The sequence below is a fragment of the Myotis yumanensis genome, unplaced genomic scaffold (assembly GCF_028538775.1).
Source record: "Myotis yumanensis isolate MYYU_CA2020_CCGP unplaced genomic scaffold, mMyoYum1.0.hap1 SCAF_1, whole genome shotgun sequence".
In the NCBI taxonomy this organism is placed as follows: domain Eukaryota; kingdom Metazoa; phylum Chordata; class Mammalia; order Chiroptera; family Vespertilionidae; genus Myotis; species Myotis yumanensis.
Window position 1 is genome coordinate 90,414,559 of NW_027223752.1, and position 18,690 is coordinate 90,433,248.

The 18,690-nt window shown below is 35.6% G+C and overlaps 1 protein-coding gene across 2 annotated transcripts in view; it reads right to left on the minus strand.

Annotated features, from left to right (window-relative positions):
* STRN3 (striatin 3) overlaps positions 1–18,690 on the minus strand; it is a 119,623-nt gene that overhangs the window by 14,364 nt on the left and 86,569 nt on the right. For both annotated transcript variants that reach the window (XM_070427488.1, XM_070427497.1), the window contains exons 8-12: positions 9,264–9,397; positions 7,874–8,049; positions 7,629–7,676; positions 7,255–7,376; positions 1,734–1,901 (exon numbers count right to left, since the gene is read on the minus strand). In XM_070427488.1, coding sequence (XP_070283589.1) covers positions 1,734–1,901; positions 7,255–7,376; positions 7,629–7,676; positions 7,874–8,049; positions 9,264–9,397 — 648 coding nt within the window. The remainder of the gene's footprint in view (positions 1–1,733; positions 1,902–7,254; positions 7,377–7,628; positions 7,677–7,873; positions 8,050–9,263; positions 9,398–18,690) is intronic.

Below are 18,690 nucleotides of genomic sequence, written 5' to 3' on the forward strand. Positions count from 1 at the left end.
ACTTGGATTGAGATCTGGTGATTGTGGGGGCCACCTAAGCAAGGTAAAGTCTCCCTCATGTTCTTGAAGCCACTCCTGCACAATACGAGCACCGTGGCATGGCGCATGGTCTTGTTGGAAGAAGCCATCTCCATTGGGATACGCCATCAACATGATAGGATGAACTTGATCAGCAACGATACTTAGGTATGTTGTGCTATTCACATATAATGACCTGGCCCTCTAGCAACTTCAGTGCGAAATTATAGCTATTTTGCCTACAAACGTCAGGTGGTCATAATAATCTGGCCACTCAGTGTATATATCTTACTGTAAAGTGACAAATTAGCATTCTCACATCACTGTCTTCGGAGACTGTTCACCTGATATTTTCAGATCTGTAAAAATAAAGTGTGGACTCTGGAATCCACTCATGCAGTGCTATCCCCTACAGTGGTCTGAGCAGCAATTTCTCCCTTTAACATAATAAATTCACTGGCCAGATCAATGCACAAGAAGATGAAATCTGGAATCAAGCAATTAATTACCTAGATGAAGCTAGAAACAAATATCTAAATGAATTTTTACCTCAAAAACTTGGGTAACACAGACCTAACAAAATTAAGCATATATTAGTCCTCTAAAATGTTTTAAGCCCTAGCCGATTTGGCTCAGGGGATAGAGGGTTTGCCTGTGGACTGAAGAGTCCTGGGTTCAATTCTAGTCAAGGGCACATACCTAAGTTGCAGGTTCCCTGGCCCTGGTCAGGATGCGTGCAGGAGGCAACCAATCAATGTCTCTCTCACATTGATGTTTCTCTCTGTCTCTCCCTCTCCCTTCCACTCTCTCTAAAAATCAATGGAAAAATATCCCCGGGAGAGGTATCCTAGGGAGAGGATTAATAAGTAAACAAACAAACAACAAAAACCAAAAATAATAAAAATAAAATGTTTTAAAACTAAACATACTTTTTAATAAAAATAAAAGTTTGGCCCTGGCCAGGTGGCTCAGTTGGTTGGAGCGTCAAAAAGTTGAGGGCTCGATTCCTGGTCGGGGCACATGCATACATTGCAGATTTGATCCCCAGCTGGAATGCATAGGGGAGGCAATCGATTGGTGTTTCTCTCTCTCTCTCTCTAAACATATCCTCAGGCGAGGATAAAAGAAAAAAAAAAAGTCTGACATTTAAAACTAACTTTAAAAAATGACTTAGAAAATAAGACCAATACAAGTACAGTATATGTATGTAAACAAATGTCACAGGTAAACTGGTTAAAGCCTTCTTTGACAGGAAAAGATTTGAAATCATGCATGTCACTTAGTTTGTACTTCCCAGTTAAGGGTGCTATTTCAAAGATTACAGCTACATTTCTTAACCAGTGAGCTCATATATGGTTTGCAGGTATGCTTAACACGGTGATCCCTTCGATTTCTGTGGGAAGCCACCTGAAGCAGGCAGAGAGCCTTGTGTTGTCCCTATTACTAGCCTCATTTGTCTATTCCACTATTCCATAGAAATAGTTTTGTTTTTTAAATAAAACATGTCCTGAAAAGGGTATAAAAACAAAACACTGAACTATAGGATACATTTGCAAAGCTTCCTGTTTATAAAAAGTAACAAAGGAAAAAGATTACCACAAGCTTTAAATTCTTTCAATTTCTTGGAGCAACAAAGAAATAGTAAATCAATTGTCCTTTCTATCTTCCAAAAAAAAAAAAAGTTAGCTTTTTTCATAGAGACAAAATTTACATACCCTTGTTTCCATTGTAAGTGCAAATACATGGCAATTTTTCTTGTGGCTTCCATAACCTAACAGTGCCATCTGCTGAACATGATAGTAATTGATTTTTTATACCACTATAAGCAAGACCCCAGACAGCATCTGTATGAGCCACTAAAGTGCCAGCTAGAACATTTGGCTCTGGGAAGAAAACAAACAAACAAAAATGAGCAAAACTAAGTTTAAGTATATAAAGATAACTTACCATATAATTAAGTATAAGGCTACACAAACCAGCTATAAGAAGATAAACCAAAATGTATACAATAGCCATGTCTTCTAAGTTGTGAATTTATTGGTTATTTTTACCCACCTCCCCAATACATTCTTGCATTTTTTCAATTTTCTGTAAGGAATACATACTTTTTAAAAAACAGCTTTGTTGAGATATTACTCCCATTCCATACAACTCACCAATGTAAAGTGTACAATTCAGTGTTTTTGGTATGTTTACAGAGTTCTGCAATCATCACCACACCAATTTTAAGACACTTTCACTACTCGTTAGCTATTTCCATCCAATTCTTCTTCCCTGCCTTTCCGCAACTCTAAAAAACCACTGATCTACTTTGTTACTACAAGTTTTCCTATTCTGGACATTTCATACAAGTGACCTTTTGTAACTGGCTTCTTTCATTTAGCATACTGTTTCGAAGGTTCATCCATGTTATAGCATATATAAGTATTTCATTTCTTTTAATTGTTGAGTAATATTCCATTGTATGGACACACTACGTTTTAGTCATTCATCACTTGATGGACCTAATGGCTAAAAACATTGTGCCTCATTTGTCCTACAACCCTGTTTCTCTAATAAACCCCCACTTTACACAGGAGTCTCTTATCACTTCCACAATTCTCACAGTTCCCAACCTTCCATCCTCATGAATAATTCTCTCTCATACTTCATTGAGAAAATATAACATTGAAATAGGAACCCCTTCCCATCCTCCTGTCTCCCAATCTATAAATCTGCTAGTGTCTAAAACCATCTTCTCTGTGCAGTTGTAAGTAAGGAACTTTCCTCCTTCCTATCAAAGGCTAATTATACCAGATGTATTCTGGATTCCACTCAACTCACTAAACTGCTTTCATATTTAACATTTTCCCTGCTACAAAATTTCTCCTAATCCTTGGGATCCACAAGCCCAAAACTGTGCTTTAGCGTCCCTCAACATAAACAAAAAGACCTTCATTAACCTTATGCTGTCCTTCTGCCAAAGAGTAGAAAAGCATAGAGTAAATGTTTTTACCTTCCATTTACTCTCCAAATGACTCAAATATGGTTTGATACCATCAGCACAACAAAATAACCCTTGTTAAAATAACCAATGATGAACAATTAAAAGAAATGAAATACTTATATATGCTATAACATGGATGAACCTTCGAAATAGTATGCTAAATGAAAGAAGCCAGTTACAAAAGGTCACTTGTATGAAATGTCCAGAATAGGAAAACTTGTAGTTACTACTAACTTTAGTAACTTTTTTATTTCTTTGATAAATTCTTTCTTTCTTTGTTGTTCTTATCACATTGCTTTTCATTCATAGAGTATGTTTTGAAAGGTCCCTTAACCTTTTAGCAGCCCCAGCATTCCTCTCTCAGTCTGGCCAATAAGTGACCTATTTGTCACTTATAAAAAGAAACCTTTCTATCCTCATTTTATCAGACCTCTCAGCAACATTTGAAAGTGCACACTGTTTCCTTCTTCTCTAAATGATTTCTTCTTTTGGTATGTTTCTATAATTCCATATACTCTCCTGTACTTCCTACAACCTCAAAGGCCAGCCATTACTCAGTTTCCTTTGTTGGCTCTCTTGTTCTAGCCACTCTCCCAATGTCAAGAGTTCCTTCTCTTACCCTAAACAACACACTCTCCCTGTGTTATAGCAACCATTCTCACATCTTGATAGTTGTATTACTGATTTAGTATTACCATCTCTTAACATGCCTAAAATCTGAATTCACACACCTTTTGTACCCCCATTTCAATAAATGCTACACCCCATATTCAACTTGGGTAACAGAAACCTAACAAAATTAAGTTCAGATCAAAAGTGGTGATGAAAATGTTCTGAATGAGACAGTGATAATGGTTGCATAACCCTGTGAATATAGTAAAAATTACTCAACTGTATACTTCAAGAGGGTAAATTTTATTAAATGTGAATATCTCAATAAAGCTGTTAAAAAAATAAACAAAATCAAGTCACTCATTCATTACTTCACCCACTCAATCCACTTACCAATAGATTCTGTCTATTCTATCCTACTTCCCCAATGTGTCTTATATCCATTTCCCTTCAACTGGTCTGCTACCAACGCTTTACCACCACTCTAGTCTTGGCAACATCACCTCTCACCTAGTACTGGTCCACTACATTCCAACTTTACAGTACAACATGAAATGTGTATTCCTCTCTCCACTCTGCCCTCTCTCCACTCCTGCAACAGCCAGAGTCACCTTTTTAAACCCTACATTTACAGGTCACTTCCTGGCTTAAAACTCTTTATAGTAGTCCCCCCTTATCCCAAGGGATACATTCCAAGACACCCAGTGGATGACTGAAACCACAGATAGTACCAAACTCTATAAACAGGGGTTGGCGAAAGTAGGTTTACAGTTGTGAGTACACGAAACACAGTTAATTCTTGCATTATTTATGTATTAGTGTATTATTTGTCTCCTTCCTACTATTATTATTTCACATCCTTACTTATGATTTATCTTTTAGATAATGTCTTATCCCACCTGAACTGCAAACCTACTTTCCCCCACCCCTGTATACTATTTTCCTACATATACATACCTATGATAAAGTTTAATTTATAAATTAGCCACACTAAGAGATTAACAACAATAACTAATAATATAGAACAATTATAACAATATACTATAACAAGTTATGTGAATGTACTCTTTCAGCAAACTAGCACAAATTTCTTTTTTCTTTTTTTGGTAGGTTGCAAATTTAGTAAGCAAGAGAACTTACATAAAAGGCTTGTTTTGAATGGCAGCAAGATAAGTAGAATCTTAAGTGCATATAGAGGCCTTAACTGAGTTCAGTAATGTATTCAAGCCAGCTGGTCTCAACGTCTTACTCTTTCAAGGCTATATCCTTAAAAATGACTTCTATTGTGGGAACAGTAAGCAAACCGTACATTCTAAGGACAGGGGAGAGGGTATAAGTTGCCTCAAGGGTGAACTATTGTATTCCTGAGTCTCTCTTTGAGAAGCCTCCAATTGCCTGGGTTCAGCTCAAGCACGAATTTATTTTTCCTTCTTCACAATTTCATGGATAGGAACCTCAGCATATGATATTTTCTTTTCCTATTTAGTAAAAAACTTTCACATTCTCACTTAAAGGAAGCATTTTATAGCCCTGGCCGGGTGGCTCAGTTGGTTGGCGCATCATCTCATACACCAAAAGGTTGTGGGTTTGATCCTCAGTTGTGGCGTACAGGAGGCAATAGATCAATGTTTCTCTCTCACATCGATGTTTCTCTCTTTCCCTTCCTCTCTCTCTCTCAAATCAATAAAACAACAACATATGCTTGGATGAGGATTCAAAAATAATTTCTTTTTGGTATATTCAAATTGGCAGTATCAATTCTCTTGCACTTTGGGGCCATTATTAAGTAAATTAAAGGTTACTGGGACATAAGCACTGCCATACCTGGATACCAAGTGACTAATGGACAGGTAAGCATATATAGTGTGGGTATGTTGAAAAAAGGAATGATTCATATCTAGGGCAGGATCGAGCAGGAGGATGCTGGATTTCATCATGCTACTCAGACTGTGTGCAAGTAAAACTTACCAATTTTTTATTTCTGGAATTTTCCAGTTAACATTTTTGGACCGTGGTTGACCTCAGGTAACTGAATCCTCAGAAAGCAAAACCGCTGAAAAGAAGGTTCTACTATACTAAAATTTCCCTTTTATATTGTATATTTTAGTTTGAATGTCACCATTTTAGACTACAGGTAAAGAAAGTTCCACCCGTTACTCTCTCTCATAGTACTGTACTATCATAGTACTTATCACGATTTTTAACTATACTCTATCCCAGGGGTCCTCAAACTTTTTAAACAGGGGGTCAGTTCACTGTCCCTCAGACCGTTGGAGGGCCGGACTATAGTTTAAAAAAAACAACTATGAACAAATTCCTATGCACACTGCACATATCTTAGTTTGAAGTAAAAAAACAAAACGGGAACAAATACAATATTTGTATTTGCATGTGGCCCGCGGGCCGTAGTTTGAGGACCCCTGCTCTATCCCCTTGCTTATCTGTTTAATGCCTATCATTTCCATTAGACAATTCTTACTTCTATTTTAAAAAAAATATTTTTATAGATTTTGAGAGAGTAAAAGGGAGAGGGAGAAAGAAACATCAATGTGAGACTGAAATAATCGATTGGCTGCCTCCTGCATGCCTCCTACTGGGGATGGAGCCTGCAACCTGGACATGTTCCATGATCAGAAATCGAACTGGCAACCTGTCGGTGCATGGGACAATACCCAACCAACTTGAGCAACACCACCCAAGGCTAATTCTTACTTCTTGATGTAGTACTTAACACTAAACCTGGCAAAGTTAGGCACCAAAAGTGTGTGTTAAATAGAAACACCAAAGAGCTCAAGTTCTTCTTAAATAAACCAACCATTAAGTAGACCACTGTTTATTTAACCACCAGAGGCTCGGTGCACAAAATTCGTGCATGGGGGTGGGAGTTCCTCAGCACAGCCTGAATCCTCTCCAATCTGGGACCACTGGCTCCTAACTGCTCACCTGCCTGCCTACCTGATCACCCCTAACCACTCTGCCTGCCTGCCTGATCGCCCCTAACCACCTCTGCATGCCGGCCTGATGTCGCCCCTAACTGCTTGCTCCCCGTGCCGGACTGCTCGCCCACACTGCACCCTCTGCCGGCCTGATCGCCCCCAACTGGCCCCTGCTGCTGCGTCCCAGGCCGGAGACACACTCAGGCAGCATCATGTCCCCAGCCTGGGACATACGCAGGCAGAGTCATGTTAGTGCTGGGCCGGGAAGCACACAGTCAGCATCATGTTAGTGCTGGTCAGGCCTCCACCAAGGGCCACCCCCAGGCCAGGCCACACGGAGGCCCTCCTGGTGATGGATTGTGACGGCGTGGCGCAAGTCCCCAACACTGCAAGTCCCCGCCCACCTGTGCCTGCTGCGCACACAGCCTGCTGATGGGTCATTATGCGTGAGAGCGTCCCAACCAATTTGCACATTACCCTATTATTAGTATAGATATTTTGGACACCATAGAGAAAGTACCAATTCACAGGCCTACATATTCATGGCCTATTTTCTAATGTTTCTCCTTAATAAAGCAAATTATTAGAAATGGAATAACTAAACAAGGAAACTAATACATGTTTAAACAAGCTTCTAGCTGAGGTATTTACTTTTGCCAGCTCCATGCACTTAAAAATATATATTTTGAACCTTTTACTTACCATATGTATCATATGGATCCACATTAGGGCTAGGCATATTCCACCACTGGATGGTTGCATCTATACCACCACTGAAACACTGCTCTCCATTAGAACTAATAGCTAATGATAGAACAGGGCCACTATTATAGGAAGAAAAAGAAAAAAGTTACTTATAAAGCTTAGAAAAGAAACTCATATATGCAGTCCCCAACCTCTGAATTTGTGTGGCATCTTAAAACTGTATAAGGTAAACATGTATACTTGAATAGTAATGATTATATTCTCCTAAAACAATTATTAATAAAATAAAATATTAATCAAGTATTGTCTTTTCTAATATAAAACAAACATTACTACAATTTTATAAGATTTATGGATAAAATAAAACTTACATGTGGGCCCTAAATGTGTAGATAGGCTCTACATCTAAAGAGGCACTCCTAAAAGGGGGTAGGGGGAGAGAAAGGATGGGAGAGAAGACAATTAAATAATCGTAAACCATTGGCTGATATTCAAGAATCATTAAGTAAGATCAAATTGAGTGCATGCATGATATGGGACCATAAAAAATAATTACTTCTAATTTTTGACAAATCTGGAAGGGAAAAAAAACATAGGCTACCGTTAAAATACTTACTTTTTGGCAGGAACTGTTTTTTGCAAGTTCCAAAGTTTCAGAGTATGATCCTCAGAAGCGGTAACTAGCACAGATTCTATGGGATGAAAAGCTAATGCCCGGACTCCATCAAAATGGCTACGTAGTGTATACTTGGGGTTCCATGTCTTTCGAAAGGCATCTTTATTGGCAGGCAACTAAAAAGAAAAAGCACAATATTTAGTGGTAAAAGTAGTAAATTAATAGACATGTGGAATTTTTATTTCTTTTGGTGTGTTTAAAACATATATGTTAAACTGCTTTGCTAAACTGTCTAGTAGAAATTTAATGTACCTTTAAAGCTTTATAATAAAGAACTAAGAATAATTTCATTAGCTTTCAAATACCTACATCAAATGGAGTCCCTCAATCTGTTTTACCTAATCATCAAGCTAAACTCAAAGGTCCTAGGAAATATCAGATGAGAACAAAAAACTACCATGCTGCAATACCTTATATGAAAACAATAAAAATTAAATAAATTACTACCAAAAATCCAAGAGTACAATATTAATAGTACAGTTGTCATTCAGAAAATTAGCAATGTGAAGTTTTTAAAGGCAGCAAATTAAGGTACTTCCCAAAAGTTTGAACTAAAGACACTTTAAGAATATGTTCATCATTACTGTTGATACTGACATGAGGTTAATCTTTTTATCATCATTTCTCCATCTGTAAAATAGGCTATGAACTCTCTCAAACTAGTCAAGTTTACTAGAATTTAGTCCCCTATGTACTTTATAAAATGTAGAAAAAATGAATTCGTTAAAAAACAAAATATTTGCTGAAAACTGCAAATTCATTATATAAAAGTTAAACAACTTTAGTTAACTCTCAATTGAATGTTTACTGTATATAAAAAATTTAATCCCAGACTAGTTTCACCACTATCATTGTCCTTCCCATTTCCCCTCCATCCTCCCCCAATCCCTCAAATGAAGGACTGAAAATCAGGAAATGGCAACAAGCTAACTTGAACATTATCCTTAAAAAAATAAAAGTTCCAAAATAAAACATGCTTTTTAAGAAGTGATCAGGCTATTTTTCTCCTTAACATTGAAATATGGCTTAACTTGAATAAATAATTGAGAGTTGACTACTCAAGATAGATATTTATTGATCAGTATTTTAAGATAATCAATCATCCCAAACTCCTAACTAATCCACCACAATACCTAAGAAAAATTTAAACACCACAAAGAAACTAGTTATTAAAAAAAACACACAACTACATGTCACTTCAACTCAACATATTGACACACAAACTTATCTTTTCCATGCACCTTGATATTAATTCTATTTTATAAGTGTTTCCAAAAATAAGGAGCCTTCTATTAAATCATTAAAAAATTAAAAATAAAACTGCACTTACATCATAACTATAGTCTGCATCATTTGTTACCGTCAAGTCTGCAAGGTCTCCAAGGCCCAGTACACTTAACAAAACATCATCAGAACCCATAATAAATGACTTGCCTCCTCCAGATGGAAACGTTATTGGTTCAGCTATAAAGAACAAAACCGCTTCTTAAATGCTGAAAAATCATACAGTATAAGACAATATTGTGGGGGAAATGTAAGCACTTAACAGTTATAATACAGTAATATAAATTTTATCTTCCCACTTCCCTTCTTATTTCTTCCACTCAAAAAATCCTATTACTAAAGAGTAAAAAATAAATGTTTATTTAGGAACTGCAACAAAATCTCCCACAAAGCAAATAAATGTATATTAGATATATTATTCCAGGGTGGGAGGTGGGGCACAAAAGCTCTATTTAAATCACTTTATCACTTCAGTACAATTATAACTATAGTATTTTTTAAATATTGTAAATTGCTGGGAAGTCCTTTCGCTTTGCATCCTATTTGCTTAGAAGTGCTAGGTATTCTAGTTCCTGATAAAAATTAATATAAGCATTCAAATTAAATTATCTCCATCTATAATGCCATGTATCAATTTCCTGAAATGAAGCCTGAAATTGCTCAAATTCCTCCAATAACAGCAATGGTCTAGAAAGAGGGCAGTTCTAACACAAAAATGTCAATTTCCTTTCTGCAAAAGGTTAATCCATGTGATATTTAGAATGCCTTCCAGCTTTCAAGATTTGATGACAATTGTTTATTTTAACTTCCCTTTTATTTACTGTGATACTTCTAAAATAAAATAACTATAGAATTTTAAGTTAAATTTATAATACTTTGAGCAATTAAAATCAAACACTGCCATAATTAGAATAACTATACTAATATATATTTTGCTATAACAGTTATAGTATAAGCAATAATTCTCAGTTATCATTTCAAACATGCTTTGAAAGCAAAATTTTAATCTTAAGATGCCAGGGAAAGCACACAAATCACTGTAATAAAAAACAACTCAATATATCAAAACAAATTTAAAATTCATGAGCAAAATTAAAAGGAAAACAGTATATAAAAACTCAAGCTAATTATCAATTTTGAAAAATTTCTATGAGTGATATAAATTTAATACACTATAGGAAACATAACAGGTATAACACTTGTCAGTCATCATTAACACAACTACTGAAAAAAAATTAAGATACAAGTCAACTTTTCCTAGATAAATACTATAGCAAAAGTAAAATTAATCTATATTTAGACTATCTTATTATTTATCAAAGTAAGCAATAATATAAAAGTAACCTATATAATTTGACTCAAATCAAGTCTTACATGACACTGCTAAAATGAAGTTGTGAGTCAACAGCTAATCTAGAGTAAATTTGATAGAAAATATACATAGGGATACTAGTAGTATTTAATTTTTGAATGATTATACTAATTGAATCTGAATAATGTATAGTACTGACCCTTCCTACCAATATTTAGTATGCAATTATTGGTAATACCAAAGCAGCTAAGAACAATAAAATCAATATTTTAAAATTATGTTTAAGAACAATTATGTAAAAATTCATTTGGTACTATTTACTCAAAGCATTTTTAGCCAGTACAAGGTCATATATTTCTTTTAAGCTCATAATTTGTTTATAAGAAAAGTTAGAACAAAATGCCACAATTCCTTCCACTCACAATTATACAAATCTCAATAAAAGCCTAATAAAATAACTTTAACATAATAAATTAATTTGCATTATTACATATTCTTTTTACAAAGATATTTCTAATCAGTTGTTGACCAATGTAGGGGCATGTGAAGGGAAGTGCCTGGGCTATCCTGGCTAGTTTTATTGGAGTTTTAAACAAAAAGTTAGTATTTGTATCCATTTCTAATTAGTCATATGACTACATTTCTCAATCGCTATACACACATATAATTACTTATATATATATAAAGCAAGCTATGCTGCTCACTCAGCGTTTATTACATATATATGTGAAAAAACCTTTTAAGCTATATTTTTACTTTCCATAATCACCCATCACCACTGTGGATGTGATAATCACAGTAAATATTCAATTTATTCACTCTTGTTTTCTTGTAGAGGAAATTAATTTGTATTCTATAAATTCATTTTATTAACGTTAATACAATTACTTATAGCACATAATCACATAAGCATAAAAATGTCATTGGCAATTTAAAAATAAAATTATTAAAAGCAGTTTTTAATGATGAAAATTATGACACTTTTTATTAATAGCCTAAAAGACTTCATCAAGCAATTAAACAATACTATTATCATTTCCCTTTATGGAAATATTAGGGACCCAAATGGGATCTTACAACAAGGTCCTTTTGTAACTAATCCTCCTTTTTATAGACACTTAATGACCAAGGAAACCTCTGTAGCTAACATATCAAACTCTTCTTCCTCCTTCAATTTTATCAAAACTAAAGAACACAGCCCAATAACTGATTCAGTGTTGACATGGTATATCTTAAGTCTTTACTAAAAATAGTCTGAAAGGTTGTAATACAGAACTTTCTCTTTCTGAAAACAGACATTTTGTCTTTACAAAATGTATGACATGGACTTCAACAGGAAAGTATGAAGTTGGAGGTTGCCACTAAAAAAAAAAAAGAGATTATGAACTCTGTTTCCTTCTTAGCTTTATGTAGAGACTGAATTTGCTTCTTTTAAAATAAATGCTAAGATTTACAATTAGGTTTGTACTTAACTCCCCATTTCCTATTCCTTCTACCATTAAGAGTTATATCACTGACTCACTTTTTTTTTTTAAAGGACACACACATAAACACACATAGAGAGCACTAAATTGATTTTAATGCAAAATCTACGGTTTAATGTACAACACAAACTACAAAAATTTTAGCAAGTTTACCTATGCATTATTTGGCAAAACAACCCAAAAGCTAAAGAAGATAAACTACCTGAAATGCATAAAATGAAAAATAATGGATTTGGTATGTGGATTTTAGAAAATACTTCCTGATGTAAAACAGGAAAATAGCTCAATAGCAGAAAATAGATTTGGAAAAGTCAACAGACTATTTTACTTTTCATGCATTAATATGTTTTGTTTGGCTTTATTTTTTCTCACCATAATCTGTAATTGTCATATCTGCATGCAGATATGATTCTAAGAGAGAAAAAAAACACGCAAAATTATTTAACTTTAACTGTAAGAAAAATGTGCTACTAGAGAACTCCTAAAGGAGAACAGATGTATTAAAATTTTTTTGACTGAGGCATCAAATTCTGTTACATAGCGAAAACAGAAACATCAATGAAATTCAAATCTATATGCCGAATTATTAGATAATTAAGTATCTTATACTAGAGGCCCAGTGCATGAAATTCATGCACTGGGGGGGGGGGGGGGGGGGGGGGAGGGCGGCGGAGGGAAAGAAGGCAGTCCCTCAGGCCGGCCTGCGCCCTCTCGCAGTCCGGAAGCCCTAGGGCAGTGGTCGGCAAACTCATTTGTCAACAGAGCCAAATATCAAAAGTACAACGATTGAAATTTCTTTTGAGAGCCAAATTTTTTAAACTTATACTATATAGGTAGGCACATTGTTATTAACTTAATTAGGGTACTCCTAAGGCTTAGGAAGAGCCATGATCAAGGGGCCAAAGAGCCGCATGTGACTTGCGAGCCACAGTTTGCCGACCACAGCCCTAGGGGGATGTCCAACTGATGGCAGTCGGACATCCTTATCCTTAGCACTGCCACAGAGGCGGAAGAGGCTCCTGCCACCACTGCTGTGCTCGCCAGCATGAGCCCGGCTTCTGGGAGCGCACTGACCACCAGGGGGCAGCTCCTGCATTGAGCATCTGCCCCCCTGGTGGTCAGTGCACGTCATAGCGACCGGTTGTTCTGCCATTCGGTCAATTTGCATATTAGCCTTTTATTATATGGGATCATGTCACAATAAGCCCTTGGTAAGAATTCAGTCTCATTACTTAGAATTATAAATATCTGCACCTAAATTATAAATAACTGAAATATATATACATATCTTCAGCTAAAATCAATTCTGGAAAACAAAAAATGCCTAAGTAGTACTTAGATGCTGCCTTATTCTAAAATGATTTTTTAAATTGCTATTTTCTGTAAGCTAAAGTTAGATTTCTGAGAGGTTCTCTGAATTGACCCCTGGGATAAAAACAACTCTATTAAAATTAGCCAGTGTGGTTCAGTGATTGGAGCATCTGCCTGCCCACCAAAGGGTAGCAGGTTTGCTCCCTGCCCTCAGTCCGGGTGCATGTGGGAGGCAACCAATCAATGTCTCTCTCTCAAATTGATGTTTCTCTCTCTCTTTCTCTTCTCCCTACTCCCTTCCACTCTCTCTGAAAAGCAGTGGAAATAATATCCTCGGGTGAGGATTAACAACACACACACACACACACACACCCACTCCAAAACAAAGACACAGAAGCAAAAAATTTCAAAAATCCCTTAGACAATTACATCACGAGCTTGCCCAACATGTTCTATGAAGATGATTTAAAGCCATTTTCATTGCAGCCAGTGTGGCTCACTGGTTGAGTGTCGAGCTATGAACCAGGAGGTCACGGTTCAATTCCCAATCAGGGCACATGCCCGGGTTGCAGACTCAATCCCCAGCGTGGGCTGTGCAGGGGGCAGCCGATCAATGATTCTCTCTCTCCCCCTCTCCCTTCCTCTCTGAAATCAATAAAAATATATTTTTTTAAAAAAAATAAATAAAGTCATCTTCAGCATTTTAAAACAACAGTAAATTACAATACTAAGGAGATGTGACTTGGAATTAACATCTCCTGCAATGTAAATAAAATGGTAGCTAAACCTTCCTCTGCTCTTGCACCTTCATAATCAGTCATTCTAGTAGTGGATGAACTAGACTGACTGATTAATGATTCCTGAAGGGATGTGGGGCAGCTCATCATGTCCCAGATCAGCTATGATGTCATAGAGTTTTGTCCTGTTGACCCTTGTAAATTAATGTCAGCAGTAGAGGTTCTTTTAATGGCTACCACTTTACTTGTTCGCAGCCTCTAAAACCAACTTACTAGCAAAACAGGATTTTAAAGAATTTCCAGTTACAAAAAATCTTAAATAATTAAAGATGTCTTCAGTTTTCCATGTCATCCCCCCAAAACATTAAAATGATTCAAATATTTAAGATATTCAATATTTCTGTGAATGTTACTATATATTGTTTTATACATATATAATTGAGCCTTCTGTCACTGAACCAAAGTTCTATAAACTCATAGACACAGAAGGTACCACTAAAACAACAAGAAATTTTGGTGTTTAAGGTTAATATTTATTTATTTATTTATTTATTAATATTTCATTGATTTTTTACAGAGAGGAAGGGAGAGGGATAGAGAGTCAGAAACATCGATGAGAGAGAAACACCGATCAGCTGCCTCCTGCACACCTCCCACTAGGGATGTGCCCGCAACCAAGGTACATGCCCTTGACCGGAATCGAACCTGGGACCTTTCAGTCCGCAGGCTGACGCTCTATCCACTGAGCCAAACCAGTTAGGGCTTTAAGGTTAATATTTAATAACAAAGAATAAAGCATGAGTTTTTCCAACTTGATAAACTATTTTAAAAAGTTAACAAAGAAATAAGTACAAATGATTTTTTTTATGAGGGTACAACAAACAATTAACTTTCCCTGGTGTTTCTGTGGATATTTTCCTGCCACATTCACACAAGTTTTTCATTAACAAACCAACCCAAAATGTGTTTTCACTTTTTCCAAATTTGAAAAACCTGCTTTACCCATAAACTCTGATTTCCTCATTATTAAAAGAAATACTTAAAAAGTTAAGTTTTCCCTTTTCCAATGTATTGATAATCAAGTCAGATGATGTATAGAAATTCTATAACACCAATAAAGGAGAGAAGAGAAATGACAGATAAATCATATTCTATAAATGGAAAAGACAGGAAAGTTAGGATAAATTAGAATCAGTAAGAAAATTAAGACAAGCCCTAGCCGATTTGGCTCAGTGGATAGAGCGTCGGCCTGTGGACTGAAGGGTCCCAGGTTCGATTCTGGCCAAGGGCACATGCCCGGGTTGTGGGCTCGATCCCCAGTGGGGGGCGTGCAGGAGGCAGCCGATCAATGATTCTCTCTCATCATTGATGTTTTTCTATCTCTCTCTCCCTCTCCCTTCCTCTCTGAAATCAATAAAGAAATATACTTAAAAAAAAAGAAAAGAAAACTAAGACAAGTCAATCACTAAGAACCATGTACATATTCTCAGAATGTGAATCTTTGAAAAGGGAAAGCCTCTAAATCTTTTAAAGGAAATGAAATAAGCATCAACTTTATAGGTATAAATAGCATAGGAGTAACAATAAACCATAAGAATAAGATCACTTGTTAAAGATGTATTACAATTTAAACTTTCCATGTTGAAAACTGAAAGACAAATATCAAAGGAAGTCTTAAAAGATTTTTAAATCCCCTCATATTCTAGAGATTACAGATGCTTCATGCTTACTTCAAATCATGATTTACGTATTACAAATATGTGATTTACATATTTTTATGATATGCAGAAAAAATGGAGAGCATAGAAGCCCAAAAAATCCTACCTGATCAAGATTTTAAGAAAACTAATTAACTTAGAACTTCCTCCTCACTCCCTCCCCCAATTACAGAAATTATTAAAAAATGAAAGGCCTTGCCTGGATGGCTCAGTTGGTTTGAATGTCATCCATGCACCAAAAGGTTGTGGGTTCAATTCCTGATCAGGGCACATACCCAGGTTGCGGTTTTGATCCCTGATCGGGGCATGTAGGGGAGGCAACAGATCTATGTTTCTCTGTCACATCAATCTCTCTCTCTCGCCCCCCCTTCCTTCTTCTCTCTAAAATCAATAGATATATCCTCAGGTGAGGATCTATATATATAAAAGCCTACTATGCAAAGTGTCTCCTTGGGAGTTCAACACCAGGGGGTGGCACGGAACAAAGGAAGGACCCGGCAGGCAGCCGGCAGCCGGGGAAGCGAGGCCCTGGCTGGCAGCAGGCAGCCGCTAGGGACCCTACCCGTACACAAATTTCGTGCACGGGGCCTCTAGTTAAAAAAGAAAAAAGAAAATGGAGTTTTAAACTAGATAATATTGTATCATTGTTAATTCCCTGATTTTCATCGTTGTGCTGTGGTTATGTACGAGAATTTCTTAGTAGTTAGGTAAAGAACTCTAAAGTATTTAAGGAGCAACATGTCTATAACACTCAGTTTTCTGAGCTGTTCAAAATAATAACTACACATTTTTCAAAGAGAAAAGGATAAAGCAAATATGGTAAAATGTTAATATTTGGGGAACCTGGATAAAAGGTACATGGAACTCTTTGCACTATTCCTATAACTTTTCCTGAGCCTAAAATTATAGCAAAATAAAAAGTTAAAAGGAAAAGGAAGCTTAACCCTTTTGAAGCCTGAGGTAAAAATAACTGCCTCAAGTCTCTTTAGGTTCATAGTCTTGCCTTTTGGAAGTATTGATAAAGTAGAGCTCTTCATGCATACCTCGCTTAGCAAGAAATTAACACTGAATTGTATCTATAATCCAAGACAAAGTTGTCACTTTTAAGTCATTTTTTTTTTTTTGCTTCAGATGGGGGAAAAAAAGGGTGGGGTGAAATGAACAGATAAATGTTAGCATCTTAGCGCTTGATTTTAGAAGACTTTCTATTAAAGAGTCAAATCATGGCTGAGTCTTTACAAAGTTAAAAAGCTGATAGATATTTTTGCCATTTTTTTCCTTTCCATTAAAAGGGTAGTTAGATTGGTTTATGATTATTGATTCCATATGGTAAAGTTGGCAAATAATTTTCTTCCGTCTAAGAAGTTGGACAAAAAAAATCTATAGAAACTTAGTGCTAAGATCCAGTAGGTATGAATCATTCACATTTTGGAATAAAGAAAAAAGAAAATCAAAAGGCTACAGCTTATGAATTATTCTAACTTGTACAAAGCTACAGCTGGGAAAATATCAGCATAAAAACAAAAATACAGGTAATAAAAATGCTAAGAAAATTTATGAATTATCTTTTCATGTGAAATTGTTTATCAGTATTAATATGATGGTCTGCGTGGAATAATTCCATTCTAAGTTTATGACCCATCAATTTTTTAAAAGTTCTTTTTTTTTAGCCCTGACCGGTTTGGCTCGGTGGATAGAGCGTCGGCCTGCGGACTCAAGGGTTCCGGGTTTGATTCCAGTCAAGGGCATGTAGCTTGGTTGAGGGCACATCCCCAGTGGGGAGTTTTCAGGAGGCAGCTGATCGATGTTTCTCTCTCATCGCTGTTTCTGACTCTCTATCCCTCTCCCTTCCTCTCTGTAAAAAATCAATAAAATACATTTTTTAAAAAAAGTTTTTTTTATTTCCTTAAGCTTTATCACTATGGGAGGGATTCAAAACCACCATTTTCTTACTGAACTCTATATTCAAGAGGAAAGAGCTTTATCTAAATATAAAAAAAGAATTTATTATTGCCTACTTCATTCTGAGACATTTTGTTGGAAACTTCATCTTTTTATATATATATATATATATATATATATATATATATATAACCTTAAAATACTGATGTTTACAAAAAAATTAATTATGAGAAACATTCTAAAAGTTTAACTAGTGGAGGGTAGGCTAAATCAACAAAATGCAATACTGTGTAAACACTAAAATTATATTTTATTTAAGATGACTATAAAACTAAGGGGAAAATGAGTTAAGAATAATATGATATCCTTGCTGAAAAATTAAAAAGGAGGTTTACATATAAACACACTTAGAAAAAGTTGGAAGGATATATATACCATGCCAAATACTAATCTCTAAGTGATAGAAATGCAGGTGATTTTGACTTTTTCTTTGTTTCTATACATTTCTTAAATTGTCTGAATAACAGCATGTGTTATTTTTATGGTTATAATAAGCAAAGTTAGTTCAATTTTTGAAAAAACAGATACAAGTTAAAATTAAAGGGGGCTGGCTGAATAATACAGCACAGATCTGGATAACAAAATTGTATTGAGACATGAGAGCCTCGAGGCAAGGCATGTTCCCCAGCTTCTGATTTAATCACAGCAGTTCTCTTTTACCCCTTTCACATAGTAGGTTTTCCAATATTTTGGTTGTCAACAGGGTACCTTGTTTAAAAAATAAATTAAAAACGCTAAACAGAGGAATATTCATTTACATAGAATGTTTTCTATAAGTTATTAGCTAAGTAGGCAACTAACAAAACTTTACATACTATGATCCTTTAAAACAAATTAAAATTTTATAAGGATTTTAAATTTTTGTTTAGATCATCTGTTTCTAGTATTTCTTAAACAGTTATGTTTTTTTAAATAAAACATCAATCTTATTTCTTAACCTCACAAAGGC